The sequence below is a fragment of the Heptranchias perlo genome, chromosome 6 (assembly GCF_035084215.1).
Source record: "Heptranchias perlo isolate sHepPer1 chromosome 6, sHepPer1.hap1, whole genome shotgun sequence".
Lineage (NCBI taxonomy): Eukaryota > Metazoa > Chordata > Chondrichthyes > Hexanchiformes > Hexanchidae > Heptranchias > Heptranchias perlo.
This window is the reverse complement of record NC_090330.1, coordinates 12,049,061-12,068,444: the sequence shown is the minus strand read 5'-3', so window position 1 is coordinate 12,068,444 and position 19,384 is coordinate 12,049,061. Positions and strand designations below refer to the sequence as shown.

General features: G+C 43.8%; 2 protein-coding genes across 3 annotated transcripts in view; both read left to right on the top strand.

The window, feature by feature from the left end:
* rgn (regucalcin) overlaps window positions 1-10,496 on the top strand; it is a 34,972-nt gene extending 24,476 nt beyond the window's left edge. Inside the window, exons 5-7 of the mRNA XM_067985760.1 lie at window positions 3,817-3,948; window positions 7,287-7,441; window positions 8,173-10,496. Of these exons, the coding sequence (XP_067841861.1) occupies window positions 3,817-3,948; window positions 7,287-7,441; window positions 8,173-8,223 (338 nt within the window). The 3' untranslated portion in view covers window positions 8,224-10,496. The remainder of the gene's footprint in view (window positions 1-3,816; window positions 3,949-7,286; window positions 7,442-8,172) is intronic.
* A 7,619-nt stretch (window positions 10,497-18,115) lies between these two features.
* The window catches only part of LOC137322452 (regucalcin-like), a 28,131-nt gene continuing 26,862 nt past the window's right edge, over window positions 18,116-19,384 (top strand). For both annotated transcript variants that reach the window (XM_067985373.1, XM_067985372.1), the window contains exon 1: window positions 18,116-18,278. In XM_067985373.1, the coding sequence (XP_067841474.1) occupies window positions 18,116-18,278 (163 nt within the window). The remainder of the gene's footprint in view (window positions 18,279-19,384) is intronic.

The window sequence follows — 19,384 nt, the reverse complement described above, 5'->3', positions numbered from 1 at the left end:
CTTTCCTGCTCGATCCCCATATCCTTTGATTCCCTTAGAATCCAAAAATTTATCGATCCCGGCTTGAATATAGAAAATGACTGAGCATCTACAGTCCTCTGGGGTAAAGAATTCCAAAGATTCACAACCTCTGAGTGAAGAAATTCCTCCTCATCTCTGTCCTAAATGGCTGATCCCTTATCCTGAGACAATGCCCCTTAGTTATAGACTCTCCTGCCAGGGGAAACAGCCTTTCAGCATCTACCCTGTCAAGCCCTCTCAGAATTTAATATGTTTCAATGAGATCATTTCTCATTCTTCTAAACTCCAGACAGTATAGGCCCATTCTACTCAATCTCTCCTCATAGGACAACTCTCTCATCCCAAGAATCAATCTAGTTAACCTTCGTTGCACTGCCTCTGAGGCAAGTATATGCTTTATTAGGTAAGGAGACCAAAACTGTACTCCAGGTATGGTCTCACCAAAACCCTGTACAATTGTAGCAAGACTTCCTTAATCTTGTACTCCAACCCCCTTGCAATAAAGGCCAACATGCCATTTGCCTTTCTAATTGCTTGCTGTACTTTCGTGCTTGCTGTACTTTCGTGCTAACTTTTTGTGTTTCTTGTACAAGAACAACCAAATCCCTCTGAATACCAACATTTACTAGTTTCTCACCATTTAAAAAATATTCTGTTTTTCTATTCTTCCTACCAAAGTGAATAACCTCACATTTCCCCACATTATAATCCATCTGTCACCATCTTGCCCATTCGCTTAACCTGTGTATATCCCTTTACAGCCTCTTTGCATCCTCCTCACAGCTTACTTTCCCAACTGGCTTTGCATTGTTTGCAAACTTGGATACATTACACTCGGTCCCTTTATCTAAGTCATTAATATAGGTTGTAAATAGCTGAGGCCCAAGTACCGATCTGTGCAGCACTCCACTAGTATCAGCCTGCCAACCTGAAAATGACCCGTTTATTCCTTTGTTTTCTGTCCGTTAACCAATCCTCTAGATCCTGCTAATATATTACCCCCAACCCCATGAGTCCTTATCTTGTGTAACAGCCTTTTGTGTGGCACCTTATCGAATACCTTTTGAAAATCCAAATATACTACATCCATTGGTTCCCCTTTATCTACCCTGCTAGTTACATCCTCAAAAAACTCCAGCAGATGTGTCAAACATGATTTCCCGTCCATAAAACCATGTTGACTCTGCCTAATCATATTATGATGTTCTAAGTGCCCTGTTACCACGTCCTTAATAATAGATTCCAGCATTTTCCTGATTACTGATGTCAAGCTAATTGGCGTGTAGTTCCTTGTTTTCTCTCTCCCTCCTTTCTTGAATAGCGGGGTTACATTTGCTATCTTCCAATCCACTGGGACCGTTCTAGAATCTAGGGAATTTTGGAAGATCACAACCAATGCATCGACTATCTCTGCAGCCACCTCTTTTAGAACCCTAGGATGTAGACCATCAGGTCCAAGGGATTTGTTAGCTTTTAGTCCCATTAATTTCTCCAGCACCTTTTCTTTACTAATCTTAATTACTCATTCTCATTAGCCCCTTGGTTCCCCACAATTTCTGGTATGTTTTTTGTGTCTTCTACTGTGAATACAGATACAAAATATTTGTTGAACATCTCTATCATTTCCTTATTCCCCATTATAATTTCTCCTGTCTCAGCCTCTAGGGGACCCATGTTTACTTTTGCCACTGTCTCTCTTTTTACATATTTGTTGAAGCTCTTACAATCTGCTTTTATATTTCTTGCTAGTTTGCTCTCATTCTATTTTCTCCCTCTTTATCAATTTTTTGGTCATCCTTTGCTGGTTTCTAAAACTCTCCCAATCCTCAGGCTCATTACTCTTCTTGGCAACATTATAAGCATCTTCTTTTAATCTAATACTATCCTTAACTTCTTTAGTTAGCCACGGATGGATCACTTTTCCCATGGAGTTTTTATTTCTCAATGGAATGTATATTCATTGAGAATTATGAAATATTTCTTTAAATGTTCACCATTGCTTATCTACCATCATATCTTTTAATCTAATTTCCCAATCAACCTGAGCCAACTCACCCTCATACCCTATGTAACTGGTTTTGCTTAAGTTTAAGACTCTGGTTTCAGACTTAAGTACATCACTCTCGAACTCAATATGAAATTGTATCATATTATGATCACTCTTCCCCAGAGGATCCCTTACTATGAGATTACTAATGAACCCTGTTTCATTACACAAGACAAGACCTAATATAGCCTGTTCCCTGGTTGGTTTCACAATGTATTGTTCTAGGCAATTGTCTCGAATGCATTCCATGAACTTGTCCTCCAAACTACTTTTCCAATTTGATTTGCCCAGTCTATATGAAGATTAAAGTTCCTGATTATTGCATTACCTTTGTTACAAGCTCTTATTTCTTGACACCATACAGAGCTCACTAATGCTGGGCTTAGGCAATGAATGTCAGAAAGCAGTGTCAGAGTGTACAATGGGGAACATCATAACCAAGTCAAATTTTATCCGCATTCAACATCCACATATGTCTACTTTCTAGCAGGTATGATTGAAAAATGATCAGGAACAGGAACCCTAGCTTATTTTTCTACTCCCTAGCCCAGGGATGCTGAGTGCAAATATAGTGACTCAGTCTTTCTCAGATCAAATAACTCAGTCCATGAAGTCAGAGGATATTAATGTTGGGTGGGTGTAAAACCAGTGCAGGGATCAAACCTGTAACCTTCTGGGTTGTATGGCTCAGTGTCACAGTAGTTTCCCTGAATTATAACAGTGATTACACTTCAGATATATTTAATTGGCCGTGGAGCACTCTGGGACATCGTGGCATCATAAAAGGCACTATATAAAGTGCAAGTTCTTCCTTCCTAAGGCAGTGCTGTTACCCACAGAGTCATCAAAGCCATTAAGAAAGGTATCCATTATTATACAATTAAATATTTAGTAACATGAACAGGGGACAAATAGTGGAACCAATGTAGGACAAGCAAATGGAAAGGAAAAACTTGCATTAACATAGTGCCTTATCACATCCTTGGAATGACCAAAAGCACTTTAGAATCAATGAATTACTTTTTGAAGTGCAGTAAGTGATGTAAGCAAATGTAGCAACCAATTCTCTCACAGCAAGGCCCCACAAACTAGCAAATGAATGAATGACCAGATAAGCTTTTTTTTCTGTTTTGTTGGTTGGGGGATAAATGTTGACCAGAATACTGGGAGAACTCCTTGCTCTCCTTCAATTAATGCATGGGTTCTTTTACACTCACCTGAGCAGGCAGACAAGGCCTTAATTTAATGTCTCATCCAAAAGACAGCAACTCTATCAATGCAGCACTGCCTCAGTACTGCATGGTAATCGGATTATTTGCTCAAATCCATAGTGGGCGTTGAACCCAAAAGCTTCTTGTTCACAGAAAAAGTGCTGTCACTGAGCCAGGCGGATAGGAAGACAAGTTAATCACTTACTGCTCTTTCATACCTCCAAGCACCCTGGTCAGAAAAGTGTAGGCAGAGACCTGGGGCTGCAATTTTTCTATGCGCTATATAAGTGCGCCAGTTAAAGCATTTGCATCAAATTCTTGCATCCGTTATTTTACCAAAGTCATTAACCCATAGCATGCACAAGAATTTGACACAAATGGTAAAAGTAATACACAGGCATTTCAAGCCCCACTGGGAAGAGATAACTTGTCACCACCTTGGTCAGGGATGACTTGATTCAGTTTCTAATTCCTTAAAGGAAGGGACAGGTGATTCTAATGAATAAGTCTTTAATTTTAAAAAAAATAACTGTATAGCAAATCGAAGAGCTGTGTACAAGCTTGAACAAGAGGAGGCTATTCCAGATGGACAATGCATCGATGCAGAGGGAAAACTTTGGGTTGCCTGCTACAATGGTGGAAGAGTCCTTCGTATTGATCCAGAAACAGGTAAATCAATTAAATATGTAAACAATGGTATCCAATTATATGCTTGAAGAAACTATAGCAATTTATTATTTTGACACCTAGTATCAGAATTAATTATGTATTATTACATCAGTTTATTGTTATTTTTTTCCCTTTAATCTCCCACATTATAACATTCTCTAACCAAAAATACATTGGTTGTTGGTCAGATGTAGTGTTATTAGTGATGAGGGTGGCCTACTCACAGGCCACTTTTGAACCACAAGTCAATGTCCAATGTCTCTTCCCATCATCTCCACCAGGAAACTCCTCCTGAAAGAACATAAGAAACAGGGATAGGAGTAGGCCATATGGCCCCTTGAGCCTGCTCCGCATTCAATAAGATCATGGCTGATCTTCGACCTCAACTCCACTTTTCTGCCCGATCCCCATATCCCCTGATTCCCCTAGAGTCCAAAAATCTATCTATCTCAGCCCTTGAACATACTCAATGACTCAGCATCCACAACCCTCTGGGGTAGAGAATTCCAAAGATTCACAACCCTCTGTGTGAAGAAATTCCTCCTCATCTCAGTCTTAAATGGCCAACCCCTTATCCTGCGACTATGCCCCCTAGTTCTAGACTCTCCAGCCAGGGGAAACAACCTCTCAGCATCTACCCTGTCAAGCCCCCTCAGAATCTTATATGTTTAAACCCCAGAGAGTATAGGCCCATTCTACTCAAACCCTCCTCATAGGACAATCCTCTAATCCCAGGAATTAATCTAGTGAACCTTCGTTGCACCACCTCTGAGGCAAGTATATCCTTCCTTAGATAAGGAGACCAAAACTGTACATAGTACTCCAGGTGAAGTCTCATCAAAGCCCTATACAACTGTAGTAAGACTTCCTTACTCTTGTACTCCAATCCCCTTGCAATAAAGGCCAACATGCCATTTGCTTTCCTAATTGCTTGCTGTACCTGCAAGCTAACTTTTCGTGTTTCTTGTACGAGGACACCCAAATCCCTTTGAATACCAACATTTTACTAGTTTAACCATTTAAAAAATATTCTGTTTTTCTATTCTTCCTACCAAAGAGAATAACCTCACATTTCCCCACATTATACTCCACCTGCCACCTTCTTGCCCATTCACTTAATCTGTCTATATCCTTTTGCAGATTCTTTGTGTCCTCCTCACAGCTTACTTTCCCATCTACCTTTGTATCATCAGCAAACTTGGATACATTACACTCGGTCCCTTCATCTAAGTCATTGATTTAGATTCTAAATAACTGAGGCCCAAGCACCGATCCTTGTGGCACCCCACTAGTTACAGCCTGCCTGAAAATGACCCGTTTATCCCTATTCTCTGTCCATTAACCAATCCTCTATCCATGCTAATATGTAACCCCCAACCTAATGAGTCCTTATCTTGCGTAACAACCTTTTATGTGGCACATTATCGAATGCCTTTTGAAAATCCAAATGTACTACATCCACTGGTTCCCCTTTATCTACTTGACTGAGATCAGTAACTCACCATGTTGGCTATCATGCATTCTAACCCAAATTTTACCACTCCGTGGCACCTTCACACATCTCTCCGTGCTACAAGACAAGGCAAATCTATTATTACAATAATGGTCTTATGTAGTCCATCAGAATTATTCCATTCGTACAGTCTCTGCTTGAATATATCTAAAGACCATGCCCTAATTTAAGATCATAACATTCTATAGGATCACCATTTTAACCCTAGTATTGACTGTATTCATTGGGTAAGTTTTGCCAATACTTGCAGGATTGCAATACTGTGTACAACAAAGTCCTCAAATGCACAAAGGAAAGAAAATTTGCAAAACCTGTCCTTCCTTATATCAGTCAATCATGAAATTTGGGCAATAGCTTGTTGTCATTAATGCAAAAAATGTCTCAAAACATTTCACAAATAGAAGAAGATAGGGGAACGGATGCTTTGCCATGGAAGATGAGGAGGGATAATTAAAACCTTGGTAAAAAGATGGGATTTAAGAAGGTTTTCAAATGAGAGAGCAGAAGAGAGGTGGAGGGCTTAGGGAGGGAGCTCAAGAGAGAAGGTCTGTGTGGTTTAAACTTCTACCACCATGGTGGATAAGGGGAAGGGAGAATGCACAAAAGGCCAGAGTCAGAGGGCTGAAGGATATGGGAGGGGATATAAGACTGGAGGGTGTTGCAGAGATATGATGGGGCAAAGCCATGGAAAAGATTTGAAGATGAGGATCAGCATTTTAAATTTAATGTATCGGGGACCGAGAGCCAATGTAGGTGAATGAAAATGGGGAGTTGGAAGATCGGGACTAGAGGCAGAACAGGAGATGGGTGGCTGAGTTTTGGACAAGTTGGAATTCATAGATGGCGAAGGATTGGAGGCCAACAAGGAGGGCATTGGAATAATCAAGTGTAGAGTTGGATAAGTGTTTCAGTGGTGGAGGGCTGACATGGAGCAGAGGTGGGCATTGTTGCAGAGGCTAAATAAGTGGTCTTGGTAATGGTTAAGACGTGGGGCTTGAAGCTCAGCTCTGTGTCGAACAGGACACTAAGGTATTTGCACAGTCTGATTTCGCCTGAGTGAGTGGTTGAGGAAGGTGATGGAGTCAGTGGCAAAGGAGCAGAGTTTGTGGTGGGAGGACGTGAATACAATGGCTTCTAGGCATTCAGTTGGAGGAAGCTGTGACTCATCAATGACTTCATGGTGGACAGATAGTCTGACAGCTGTGGAGTCAAGAGACATGATGAAAAGTTAGAGCTGGATGTCATCAGCATATATATGATAGCTGACCCTGTACTAAGGAAGATGTCACTGAGGGGCATCATGTAGATGAGGAAGAGGAGAGGGCCAAGGGTAGCTACATCTGGGATTCAAGAAATGAAAGTGTGGGGGGTGGGAAGAGAAGCCATTGCTGAAGATATGCTGGCTTCATTTGGTTGGTTTATAGTGGAACCACATGAGGGATACCTTATGGAGCTAGACAATGGAGTTCTCTAGTAACTTATTATGGCAGATAATGGTGGTCAAGGAAAGTTAATTCCTTGTTTGAGCTCAGTTTTTGAATTTTGCACCTGGAGTTTTCGCAGGCGCTCTTCCGATCTCCAGCCATAACTTTGAAACAGCATAAGCAGCTAAAATTAACACTTTACGCCGTTTCTCCAAGAGTTCCGCCTTAGTAACAGTGGAAATTGGGAAATCCCCTCCCCCTTTCCCCCATAGATTCAAATTCAGTAAATCCATGTTAGGAGATTCTGAATCCATAATATAAATTAATCTGAATCCTCGTTTTTCTCACAATGACAGTGAAGTCTAAAGCCCAGAAATCATAGATAAGAATCTTTCCTTCAGGTAAAAGGATCCAAACAGTGAAACTGCCTGTTGACAAGACAACTTCTTGCTGCTTTGGAGGAAAGGATTATTCCGAACTTTATGTAACATCAGCTGCGGAAGGGATGGATGAAGAGTGGAATCGAAGACAACCAGAAGCAGGTGGCATTTTTAAGGTAGGTAGATAGAATGGTGTTATTTCCTATATATCACAATTTCCTGTATATCCACAATGTTTGAGATGAGTATCAGAATTGCCAACTTTTTGATCTGTCAGGCCACTCCGCTCTCAGCTGGTGTGAGTTCCGCAAAGACCATATGGTGGGCCTACTGGATAGAATTCTCAGAGTAGCTCAGGAACTCCCCCACACATGACCCCATGACACTGCCAAAAAAAGGTAGGTTAAAAAGGCGTTCCTGTGGAGTCAGGAGGAGCAGGAGTGCTCCCCCCAATTCCACAGTCCTTTTGATTGGCAACCCCCCCCCCCCTTTTGCAGCTAGTATGAGGTGTTTGCGCCAAAGCCATCGGTACAGTCAAGTAAAGTTACCACTTGGGCAAGTAAAACTGGTAAACTACTTATCTAAAAGAGAAAGTTCTTAAAAAATGTAATGCTGTGGTGGCTTTAGGAATATTAGAGTTCAGAGCTCTTATACAAGGCGAAAAAACAGCCAGGCATCCTACTCCTGGATGCTGTTCTGTGGTCAATGCTGTAAAATGCACGTGTTGATCCGGCTGTCTGTTGAAAGATCACGATCTAGGCTCAGACATAAATGAGAATCACGGAGGGAATGGAGGGCAGCGATGACCATGGAACAGGATTCTAGCATGAGTCGGCATTTGCAGCAGCAGATAGAAGAAAACTGGACAGAAAGATTAATGTTGAGCCCATATTCTCTTCTGTTTCAGATTACTGGACTTGGAGTGAAGGGAATTCCACCATATTCGTACGCAGGATAAAACACACCTTCAACAACCTTAAACCTGCATTCGGTGCAGATATGATGCTCACTTGATAACCTACTTCAAAGCTACTACGATAGCAAGCTTTACAAAATTGCAAATTAACATTTTATAGATGCACTGATAAGTTGTTAAACTCATTTGCTACACCAGGGGCCCGATTTTACCAGGGGTGCGGGTACTCGGCAGGCAACACACTAATTGGATCCAATTACCTGCTCCTCCGGGTTCCCCGATGCTGATCTGCGCGTTGGGCGGGCTGCGCATGCGCAGTAAGATCTGTCAGCTGGAGGCGCTCTATTTAAAGGGGCAGTCCTCCACTGACAGATGCTGCCACAAACAGCAAAAATTACATCATGGAGCAGCCCAGGGGGAAGGCTGCTCCCAGTTTAATGATGCCTCACCCCAGGTATCATTAGATGGGGTGAGGAGGAGGGGGAGGACAGAGATCTTCCCCCCGGCGGGCGGGAGGAAGCGGCCCACCTCTGCCACCAAGAAGGCCTGGCTCGAGGTGGCAGAGGGGGTCACCTGCGCCACAAACATATCGCCCAACTACATACAGTGCAGGAGGCGCTCCAATGACCTCAGTAGGTCAGCAACAGTGAGAACACGTAGTCTTTCCCCTACACTACGCCTGCCACAACACTGCCCCCACCCCACATCTCCTTCGGCACTGCCAACACTACTCTGTCACATGACCCCTCATACCCACTCAAACCTCATCCTCAACTTACCTGCACCTACTCACCTCGCGAGTACTCACCCCACCACTACCACGCAACCCAATCCTCATGCAATCTCATGGCTCTATCCCATACTCACCCTCTCGTGCATCTCTCTCACGGCCAGCCTCACTCAACCTGCCACCACCTGTGCTGCATGCATCACATATGTGCAGTAGGCAGCGTAAGGCAAACGTGTCGTGAGCATGAAGGGGATGCACAAGGGTGTTTGAGGGATTGTCATGGTTCTTACTTCTATTGAATTAAAGAACAACTCACATCACACATTATATTGGCACCACTACTGCCATGTCTTCGCGAATCCTGTCCGGTTTGTGCAATAATGCCCGCTCCTGGGTATCCCTATGAGGACCCACCACTGATGCCACCCAGTGTGTCACTGCAGAGTGGGTGTAGGTGTATTTGCAGGGTTCTTCTGTGCAGACGACTGAGAGACATCGGGGATGTCCCCAGTTGCAGCCTGGAAGGCTGTGGAGCAGAAGTTCGGGAGGGCAGTGGTGACTTTGACAGCGACAGGTAGGAAGATGGTGCACGGGCCAGCCAGGAGCAGCTCGGCATGAAAGAGGCTGCAGATGTCCACGGCTACATGTCGACTGACTCTGAGCCTCCGTGTGCACTGCTGCTCAGAGAGGTACAGGAGGCTGAGCCTCGGTCTGTGGAACGTGGGGCGAGGGTACTGCCCTCTGCGACACATCTCTCTCTGCGGTAGCCCTCCCTCCTGCTGTGCAGGTGGATGTGTCACAGCACTGTGTTGTGGAGCTCCACGTGTCAGAGGTGGACGGCGTGGATGGCGAGGCTGGTGATGCCGTTCGCCCTCCGTGGAGGTCATGACTGCAGCTACGGCGGCCCCCCATCCGCAATATGGACATCTGAGGGGGTCCGCAATGTAGACACATGTCTCCGGACCCCGGGGTGAGTGTGCAGGTTGGTGACTTTGACTGTCAGGAGGTGGGTGGTGGAGGCCACACTTTGTCCCAAGTGACAGAGCGGCCTCCTGCAATGGGTGAGGGTCTCCACCCCCCCCCCCACCCCCTGTCAAATGGACCTTTGCAGCTGCCACAGGCTGACGGCTGCAACACGTCCAGTTCAACTAGGACTGTTTCCCCCAGTGTGTGAAACAGTCCCATGTTTATCCAAAATCACACACAGTCCCTTAATCAGGTCAGTTAATGACCTGAACAAGCCAAATAAATACACTCAAGTGGCATCCCGCTGGCTTTAATTGCCTGCGGGATTCCCACCAGCGGGGGCTGCGCTCGCACCCCTGCACGTCATCGGGGAACCCGGAAGTGGTCGGGATCGTGGCGCGATCCGGTCACGTGCCTGGATATCGGGATTTTCGGGGCCCCCCCGCTGGAAACCCACAGGAAACCCGACGGTAAAATCGAGCCCCAGGTCTTTTTCACTTTTCCTACATTCTAATCATTGTTATTATTCTAATAATACTCAAATGTTACTATTGCTGATGGTCATCTCAATATACTGATCGATCTACTATGAAACAATAAAATTATTTCTTCAAGATTCTGCACTGTGTTGTTTTTTTAATGGTTGAGTGTGTGAATGTGTTAAGTGTCAGCTTGACTTAGTGATAGCACTCTTGCAGCTGACTCAGAGAAGATGGTTTCAAGCCTCACCATGGGACTCGAATATATAATCTAGGCTGACACTTCAGTGAAGTGCTGATGAAGTGATACCTTGTCAGATGACATTGTAAACTGAGGCCCTATCTGCCTGCTCATTTAGATGTAAAACATCTCATGGCACTATTCAGAGAAGAGCAGAGGAGTTCTCCCGATGTCCTGGGCAACATTTATTCCTCAACCAACACCTAAAACAAATGAACTGATCAGTTATCTCATTTGCTGTTTGTGGGAGTTTGCTGTGCACAAATTGGTTGCATGTTTGCCCACATAAGAACAGCAATTACACTTCAATAAATAATTCATTGGCTGTGAGGTGCTTAAGGATGTGAAAGGAACTATATAAATGCAAGTTTCTTCTTTAAGAGAAACCATGGGGGTATAGATTCTGACTGGTGAAGTTCATCTATGAATTTATAATATGCTCATAATATAATCCTTTGTATGCTATTTTTATACAGGCAATTAACCCATTTGCAATGCATTCAGCGTTTGTATGTAAACTTTATTTATTGGAATTTCTACCCTCATGTTCACAGTGGTGCTACTGAAATTAAGTTATTGTGTCACAAAAAATGACTTGACTGGGTCTGGTATTTTAATGAGTAATGCATTGGCTTAATTAGCGTGATGGCAGTAAGTGGTTTACTGGTTATTGTAGTCGCCAAGATTCGGAAATGCATCTACATTTATTGGCCAATTCTGAAAACTGATTGATAAAGAAGTGGTTGAGATTGACCCGACAGAAAGTGTCTGTTTGCTTAGCTCAATCATGCTAATTTTCACAATTTGTTTGTGGCCTGCTTAGGTGTTAGGTTTTCTGGTTTCCTTTATAAACCAGATTTTGGGAAATCCTACAATTATTCAGTTGTCTTGAGATTTATCTTGACTAACAATGACAAATCTTGGGACCACATGTAAAACACATTAAAAGCAATGATCTTTGCTTATAACTGACTACCCTGCACAGTTCTAGTCTCTATATTACAAAAAGGATGTAGAGGCACTGGAGAAGGTGCAAAAAAGATTCACAAGGATGATGCCAGAACTGAAACGTTGGAATTATCAGGAAAGACTGAATGGGCTGGGGGTCTTTTCTGGAGAAAAGAGAAGGCTGAGAGGTGACTTAATAGATGTCTTTAAAATTATGAAGGGGTTTGATAGGGTAGATGTAGAGAAGATGTTTCCACTTGCAGGGAAGTCCAAAACTAGGGGTCATCAATATAAGTTAGTCACTAATAAATCCAATGGGGCAGAAATTGCTCAGAGTGGCGAACCAGCAGTGCTCCATAGATTTATACGAACCCACTAACTTACCGCGGTTTTTACTTTGGGCACTTCCTCGAATAGGAAGCGGAGAAGAGCCCAGCGTTAGTTCAAGCAAAGCTAGCACCCTGGGAGATGCGAGAGGATCGCTCTCTCCCCTCAGCCAATCAGATTGAAGCATTTTTGACAAGCTGTGAAACGGTTTTTGCAGGCTTCGAACGTGAAAATCAGGAAGTGAAGGGATAACATTAAAATCATTGCAAAAACAGTTATAGACAGCGAAAAAATGAGAGGGTAAGAAATAATTGAATTAAATAAAAGGGACAGAAGGGAAAAGTAAAAAAAACATTTTAAAAAAAAATTTTAATTTAATTTTTTTAATGACGAGAAACCATTAAAATAAGGAGTAATAAGACTCATAAGTGGCAAGTAACATTCGTGCCAGATAAGTGCCAGGCAATGACCATCTCCAACAAGAGAGAGTCTAGCCACCTCCCCTTGACATTCAACGGCATTACCATCGCCGAATCCCCCACCATCAACATCTGGGGGTCACCATTGACCTGAAACTTAACTGGACCAGCCATATAAATACTGTGGCTACGAGAGCAGGTCAAAGGCTGGGTATTCTGCGGCGAGTGACTCACCTCTTGACTCCCCAAAGCCTTTCCACCATCTACAAGGCACAAGTCAGGAGTGTGATGGAATACTCTCCACTTGCTTGGATGAGTGCAGCTCCAACAACACTCAAGAAGCTCAACACCATCCAAGACAAAGCAGCCCGCTTGATTGGCACCCCATCCACCACCCTAAACCTTCACTCCCTTCACCACCAGCGCACTGTGGCTGCAGTGTGTACCATCCACAGGATGCACTGCAGCAACTCGCCAAGGCTTCTTCGACAGCACCTTCCAAACCCGCGACCTCTACCACCTAGAAGGACAAGAGCAGCAGGTACATGGGAACAACACCACTTGCACGTTCCCCTCCAAGTCACACACCATCCCGACTTGGAAATATATCGCCGTTCCAGGTATTAATCAATCAATCAACCCAGTTCCTTCTTGCTGAAAGGAAGGAAAGGAATCACTGTTCACTCCGAAGGGAAAACAGCCGCAACCTGCCAACATCCTAAAACTGCCGCCGCTCACACTGAACCTTCCTGGTTTACACACACACCTACACAGTGGCTCTGAGAGATTGGACCCGGCCGCGAATCTCCCTTCAAGCCCAGGTCACCAATGCGGAATTCCCTTTCGGGAGATGGGCGCTGCCTCCACCCCCTTGTTAGAGCCGCTCAGAGGATTGCTTTAACGCCGCTTCGGCGATGTTGCAAAGCACCTGATCTTTCGGCGAGTCCCCGGCCAAGGGAGACAGGCAGCAGCCAGAGAGCAGAAGCTGCCTCATCCCGCCAGCTCCACTCAGTGACATTGCCAGAGATACACACGGGGTAGGATCACGAAAACACCTGAAAATTATACAGAAGGGAAGGAAAAAAAGTGTAAAACAAACTGCAACTGATGATTTTAATAGGATAAGGCAGGATCTGGCTAAAATGGACTGGGATCAGCTGCTTGTAGGAAAATCCGCATCGGAGCAATGGGAGTCTTTCAGAAGGGAGATTGAGACCATACAATGGCAACATGTTCCCGTAAAGGTCAAGGGTGGTTCCAAGAACTCCAGGGAACCTTGGATGTCAGGGGATATACGAGAATGGATTAGGAAAAAAAGGAGGGCTTTTGGCAGATACAAAAGGCTAAAGACGGAGGAAGCCCTAGAAGAGTACAAAAAGTGCAGGGGGATACTTAAAAAAGAAATTAGGAGATCAAGGAGGGGCCATGAAATAACACTGGCGAGCAAAATAAAGGAAAATCCTAAGATGTTTTATAAGTATATTAAGGGTAAGAGGATGACTAGGGAAAAAATAGGGCCCATTAGGGACAAAAATGGCAATGTGTGTGTGGAGCCGGCAGATGTAGGAGGGGTTCTAAATGAATTTTTTGCATCTGTTTTCACTATGGAGAAGGACGATGTAGACATAGACTGAACACCGTGTTCAGACACCTCTCTGTCTGAACACGGTGATTGCCTTGGCAACGGGCAGTTGCAGGGGAATTCTGTAAACACCATGTATTGTTCTATATGTATAAATGCGTCGGCTTCATGGAGCTCCTGAACATTTACCTGAGGAAGGAGGAAGCCTCCGAAAGCTTGTGAATTTAAAATAAAATTGCTGGACTATAACTTGGTGTTGTAAAATTGTTTACATAGAAATACGGCAGGGGGACTGTGATATACTCGAACATATGAACATCCACAGGAGACTGGTCAAGAAGGTACGAGCCCATGGAATCCAGGGTGCCTTGGCACTTTGGATACAAAACTGGCTTAGTGGCAGAAGGCAGAGGGTGATGGTCGAAGGTTGTTTTTGTGACTGGAAGCCTGTGGCCAGTGGGGTACCACAGGGATCGGTGCTGGGTCCCTTGCTGTTTGTGGTCTACATTAATGACTTGGATATGAATGTAAAAGGTATGATCAGTAAGTTCGCTGATGATACAAAAATTGGTAGGGTGGTAAATAGCGAGGAGGATAGCCTCAGTCTGCAGGACGATATAGATGGGTTGGTCAGATGGGCGGAACAGTGGCAAATGGAATTTAACCCGGAAAAGTGCGAGGTGATGCACTTTGGAGGGACTAACAAGGCAAGGGAATACACAATGAATGGGAGGACCCTAGGCAAGACAGAGGGTCAGAGGGATCTTGGTGTGCAAGTTCACAGATCCCTGAAGGCGGTGGAACAGGTAGATAAGGTGGTAAAGAAGGCATATGGGATACTTGCCTTTATTAGCCGAGGCATAGAATATAAGAGCAAGGAGGTTATGATGGAGCTGTATAAAACACTGGTTAGGCCACAGCTGGAGTACTGTGTGCAGTTCTGGTCGCCACACTACAGGAAGGATGTGATCGCTTTGGAGAGGGTGCAGAGGAGATTCACCAGGATGTTACCAGGGCTGGAGCGCTTCAGCTATGAAGAGAGACTGGGAAGATTGGGTTTGTTTTCCTTGGAGCAGAGGAGGCTGAGGGGGGACATGATTGAGGTGTACAAAATTATGAGGGGCACAGATAGGATGGATACTAAGGAGCTTTTTCCCTTCGTTGAGGGTTCTATAACAAGGGGACATAGATTCAAGGTAAAAGGCGGGAGGTTTAGAGGGGATTTGAGAAAGAACTTTTTCACCCTCTGGGTGAAAAAGTTCTTTCTCAAATCCCCTCTAAACCTCCAATCATATTAAAACAACTGTTATCACCTTAAGACAGTATGGTCTTTGTCTATTCAGCCTGGTTCTATAGTTTTTATCAGCTCGTTGTGAAATGTCTTTTGTATTCCCAGACTGTAAGTCAGTTTTCGGAATATACAAACTCAGCACTTTTAACTGTCTTTCCCACAGTCACAGAATCCATTTTGTTTAGTAGAGTCCATTTTGTTTAGTAGTCATATGTTATGTTTAAGCTTTTAATTAGGGTTAGTCTGGTCTGCACAAAGCGCATTTCAGTGTGGTCTTGGGGCAATGACCGCAGCCATGCACACAATAGTCACTTCATCTTTGCCTTTAACCCAACAGCCCAAATTTTACCCTAACACAGGGATGAAGGGCTTCAGTGAGGTGGATAGATTGGAGAAGCTGGGGTTGTTCTCCTTAGAGCAGAGAAGGTTGAGAGGAAATTTGATAGAGGTATTCAAAAGCATGAGGGGTCTAGACAGAGTAGATATGGAGAAACTGTTCCCATTGGCGGAAGGGTCAAGAACCAGAGGACACAGATTTAAGGTGATTGACAAAAGAACCAAAGGCGACATGAGGAAAAACTTTTTTACGCAGCGAGTGGTTAGGATGTGGAATTCACTGCCTGAGGGGGTGGTGGAGGTAGATTCAATCGTGGTTTTCAAAAGGGAATTGGATAAATACTTGAAGGGAAAAAATTTGCAGGGCTACGGGGAAAGCACAGGTGTGTGGGACTAGCTGGATTGCTCTTGCAGAGAGCCGGCACGGGCTCGACGGGCCGAATAGCCTCCTGTGCCGTAACCATTTCTATGATTTTAGTAAAAGTAGTAATATTGCTCTATTATGTGTGAAAAGATGCACTTGAATTTATTTGAACCTGAATTCCCAGCAATAATTTTTATGGATAAATTAACATGAGAGAAAACTGCAAATTCTCAGTAAAGACTCATAATGGAGTTGTAAAACACCACATCTAGGCATATTCCAAGCCCTGTCTGATATCAGGATGTTGCCACCTGAGGAATCATATGCACAAACATGCATCCTACATATCAACCTAGAAAACTAACAAAAACTGACTAACAGTTTCAAAAAGTTGACAACTCAAAAATGGCCTTAAGGAAAAGTCCAATGAGAAGCAAAATCATAACCACTAAAGCCAAGTCTAGTACAATAAAGCTACTGTTTCTGTAATTGGAGTGGGCTTGTAACTTAAGAAGTAGATATACATAATATTCCTTCACTTATATTGGAGCAAATAACCCACAAGAACATGAAAGCCTTAAGGATGGTAAATGTGTTGGTGACGTGCCCCACCTCTAGAAAAAGTTGATATTTGGCACTTGATGGGAGAGAACCAGATGGGTGCTAGTATGACCTGGGAGGGTGGGAAGAGAATGTTTCTGTGAAAGGGTGGGGTACAGTGTTTCTGTGAACTGGGTCCGCATTGGGTCGAGTCCCTCTGGGAACTGGGGTGGGAGGTGGTTGGTTGAGGGAGGTGATTGTTGAGATAACTTTTGGGGAAATGATGGTTTATTTAGTCTGTTGTAAGTTCAAATGTGTCTTTGTTTTTCCTTTTTTTTAAAAATCGAATCTATCAATTCTGAAGTATAAATGTGCTTAAAATTAACCAGAATGTATGATTTCTTTAATGTAAACATTCTAAATTTTCCAGGGGAGCTCATCCCTGGATCTTCATAGAAATGCATCAATAATTTTCTGCCTTAAGCATCTGGGTTTCCCCCTTCAGGTTTTCAAGTAGGAACATTGTGTATGTCTACTGCTTACGCTATAAAGCTTGTGTAACTAGTGTTTTTGCACATCAAACTATAATAGGCACCATTCTTGAGTTATCAGCTTATTGGAACTATCAGATTTTTTGAAGCTGTTGGTCAGCTTTTGCTAGTTTTTCTAAATCGGCATCTAATTCTCAGAGGCATTCTCTCTCTTCAAACTCTCACAGGTCATGCTGCTGTTCTTCTGCCCCCTCCACCCCCACTTCCCCCTGGTGTTCTCCTTTCTCCCTCTTCCCTCCTCAGTTTAATCCTGCCACTCTCCAACCCCCCTCCCCCCCCCACCATACTGACACCCTTCTTGCCTCTCAGCTCCCTCTACCTCAATGTTGCCGCTAGCTGCTACCTCATGTTGCTAATGTTCTAAGTGATTTAATGCCATTGTTAGCTACGGGTTGGAATTCCTAATCTTGTGAGAATTCCTGCCCACAGTGTGAAGAGATGTTCAATTTCTTAAGGCATCAGCAAGAGGAAGTGGGAGGCAGGAGCAATGCTGAGGGGAAGAGTCGAGCCCTACATTGATTATTGCCCGTGAATACAGACACGGCCCTGAAAATTCTTACTGTCTGCAAACTGGGTAAAAAAGTAAAGAGAGAAAGACGTGCATTTATATAGTGCCTTTCACAATCTCAGGACGCCCCAAAGCGCTTTACAGCTGATGAAGTACTTTTTGAAGTGTAGTCACTGTTGTAATGTACGGTAGTCTAGTGGTTATGGTTGTAACATCAGATCTGACCATGGCTTGTTGTGAAATTGAGTTCAATAAATCTAGCACCAGGAAAAAAATGTCCAACAGGTTCACTGACATCCTCCAAGGATAAGAACCTGCCACCTCTAGCCTACACATGGCTGCAGTTCTACTCTGTGTGGTTGACTCTTAATGCCCTCTGAGTGAAATAATGGACAGACCATTCATTGTCACTGGACAAAATCCTGGAATTCTGTACTTAAAAGCATCATCACAACAGGGATTGCAATGGTTCAAGGAAAAAGCTCCACATCCTGAGAATTTCTTTTGTATTAAAAGTGGGCAGTTGGCACATACATGGCGCACTATATGACGTAAACTAGCTTTCGTGTTCTTGTTACAGTGAATGGTAGAAAGATCTAGCTAACCCAAGTTCTGAGAGAGAAAGGCAATGACTACCTTTAAGTTTCAGGTAATGGCATCCGTTAAAATTGAATGTGTTGTGAAAGAGAAATACTCGGTTGGAGAAAGCCCCGTTTGGGAAGAAAAACACGGCAGTCTTCTCTATGTAGACATCACTGAACAGAATGTGTACAGATGGAATCCCACCAGTAAGCAAGTGGAGAAAATCCACGTTGGTAAGAAAATTAGACCTCAATTTACTTATGAATTAAATAAGAGTAGCATGGACACAGCCATTGGCTACACCAACTCCCTGTGCTACTTAAATCCAGAAAGGTCCCAATCTTGACCTATCATTCTGGATAGAGACAGCAAAGGTCATATTCTTCGTGTTTTCTTCCTTCGTCCTTTCTTTTTCCCACTACTTCCATCTCTTGGTGACCTGTCTTGGTATCCAGAGACTCCTGCTGGAAAGTGCGTGTGTGTGGGTGTTTTGGTTTCAGCCTTGGTGCACTCAATGGTTGAATAATCTGCTGATGCTTGAAAAAATAGCTACTTGGGCCAGGTACTGGAGGGCTTCCAGCACCCATGGAACCATACTCCAGCAAAGCCTTCAATAGAGGAGCAGAGAATATTGTTAAAGGCAAGATACTGTAAGTGTTAAAAGCGACAAGCACAAGTTGTGACTTGCTATTACAGTCCAGAGAAACAATAATTATGACACTATCGAGAAAAAAATCTGCAGTTGATTACTGGGAATTTCATTGTGTAGTCGGTATTTTAACTGAATAAATTATTTTCTCATCTACATGCTGCCCCTTAGCAACATCATCCGAAAACATGTCAGGTTACATATGTACGCTGACGACACATAGCTCTACCTCACCACCACCTCCACTGCCTCTGTGTTGTCAGACTGTATGTCTGACATCCAGTTCTGGATGAGCCAAGATTTCCTCCAATTAAACATTGGGAAGACCAAGCCATTGTCTTCAGCCCCTGCCACAAACTCCATTCCCAAGCCATCGATTCCATCCTCCTGCATGACCACTGTCTCAGGCTGAACCACGCTGTTCGCAACCTTGGTGTCCTATTTGACCCTTTGCTGAGCTTCCAACTCCATATCCACTCCATCACCAAGACTGCCTACTTCCACCTCCATAATTTCGCCCATCTCCGCCCCTGCCTCAGACCATCTGCTGCTGAAACCCTCATCTATGCTTTAGTTACCTCCAGATTCAACTATTCCAATGCTCTCCTGGCCGGCCTACAATCTTCCATCCTCCATTAAAAACTCATCCAAAACTCTGCTGCCCGTTTCCTAACACGCACCATGTCCCAT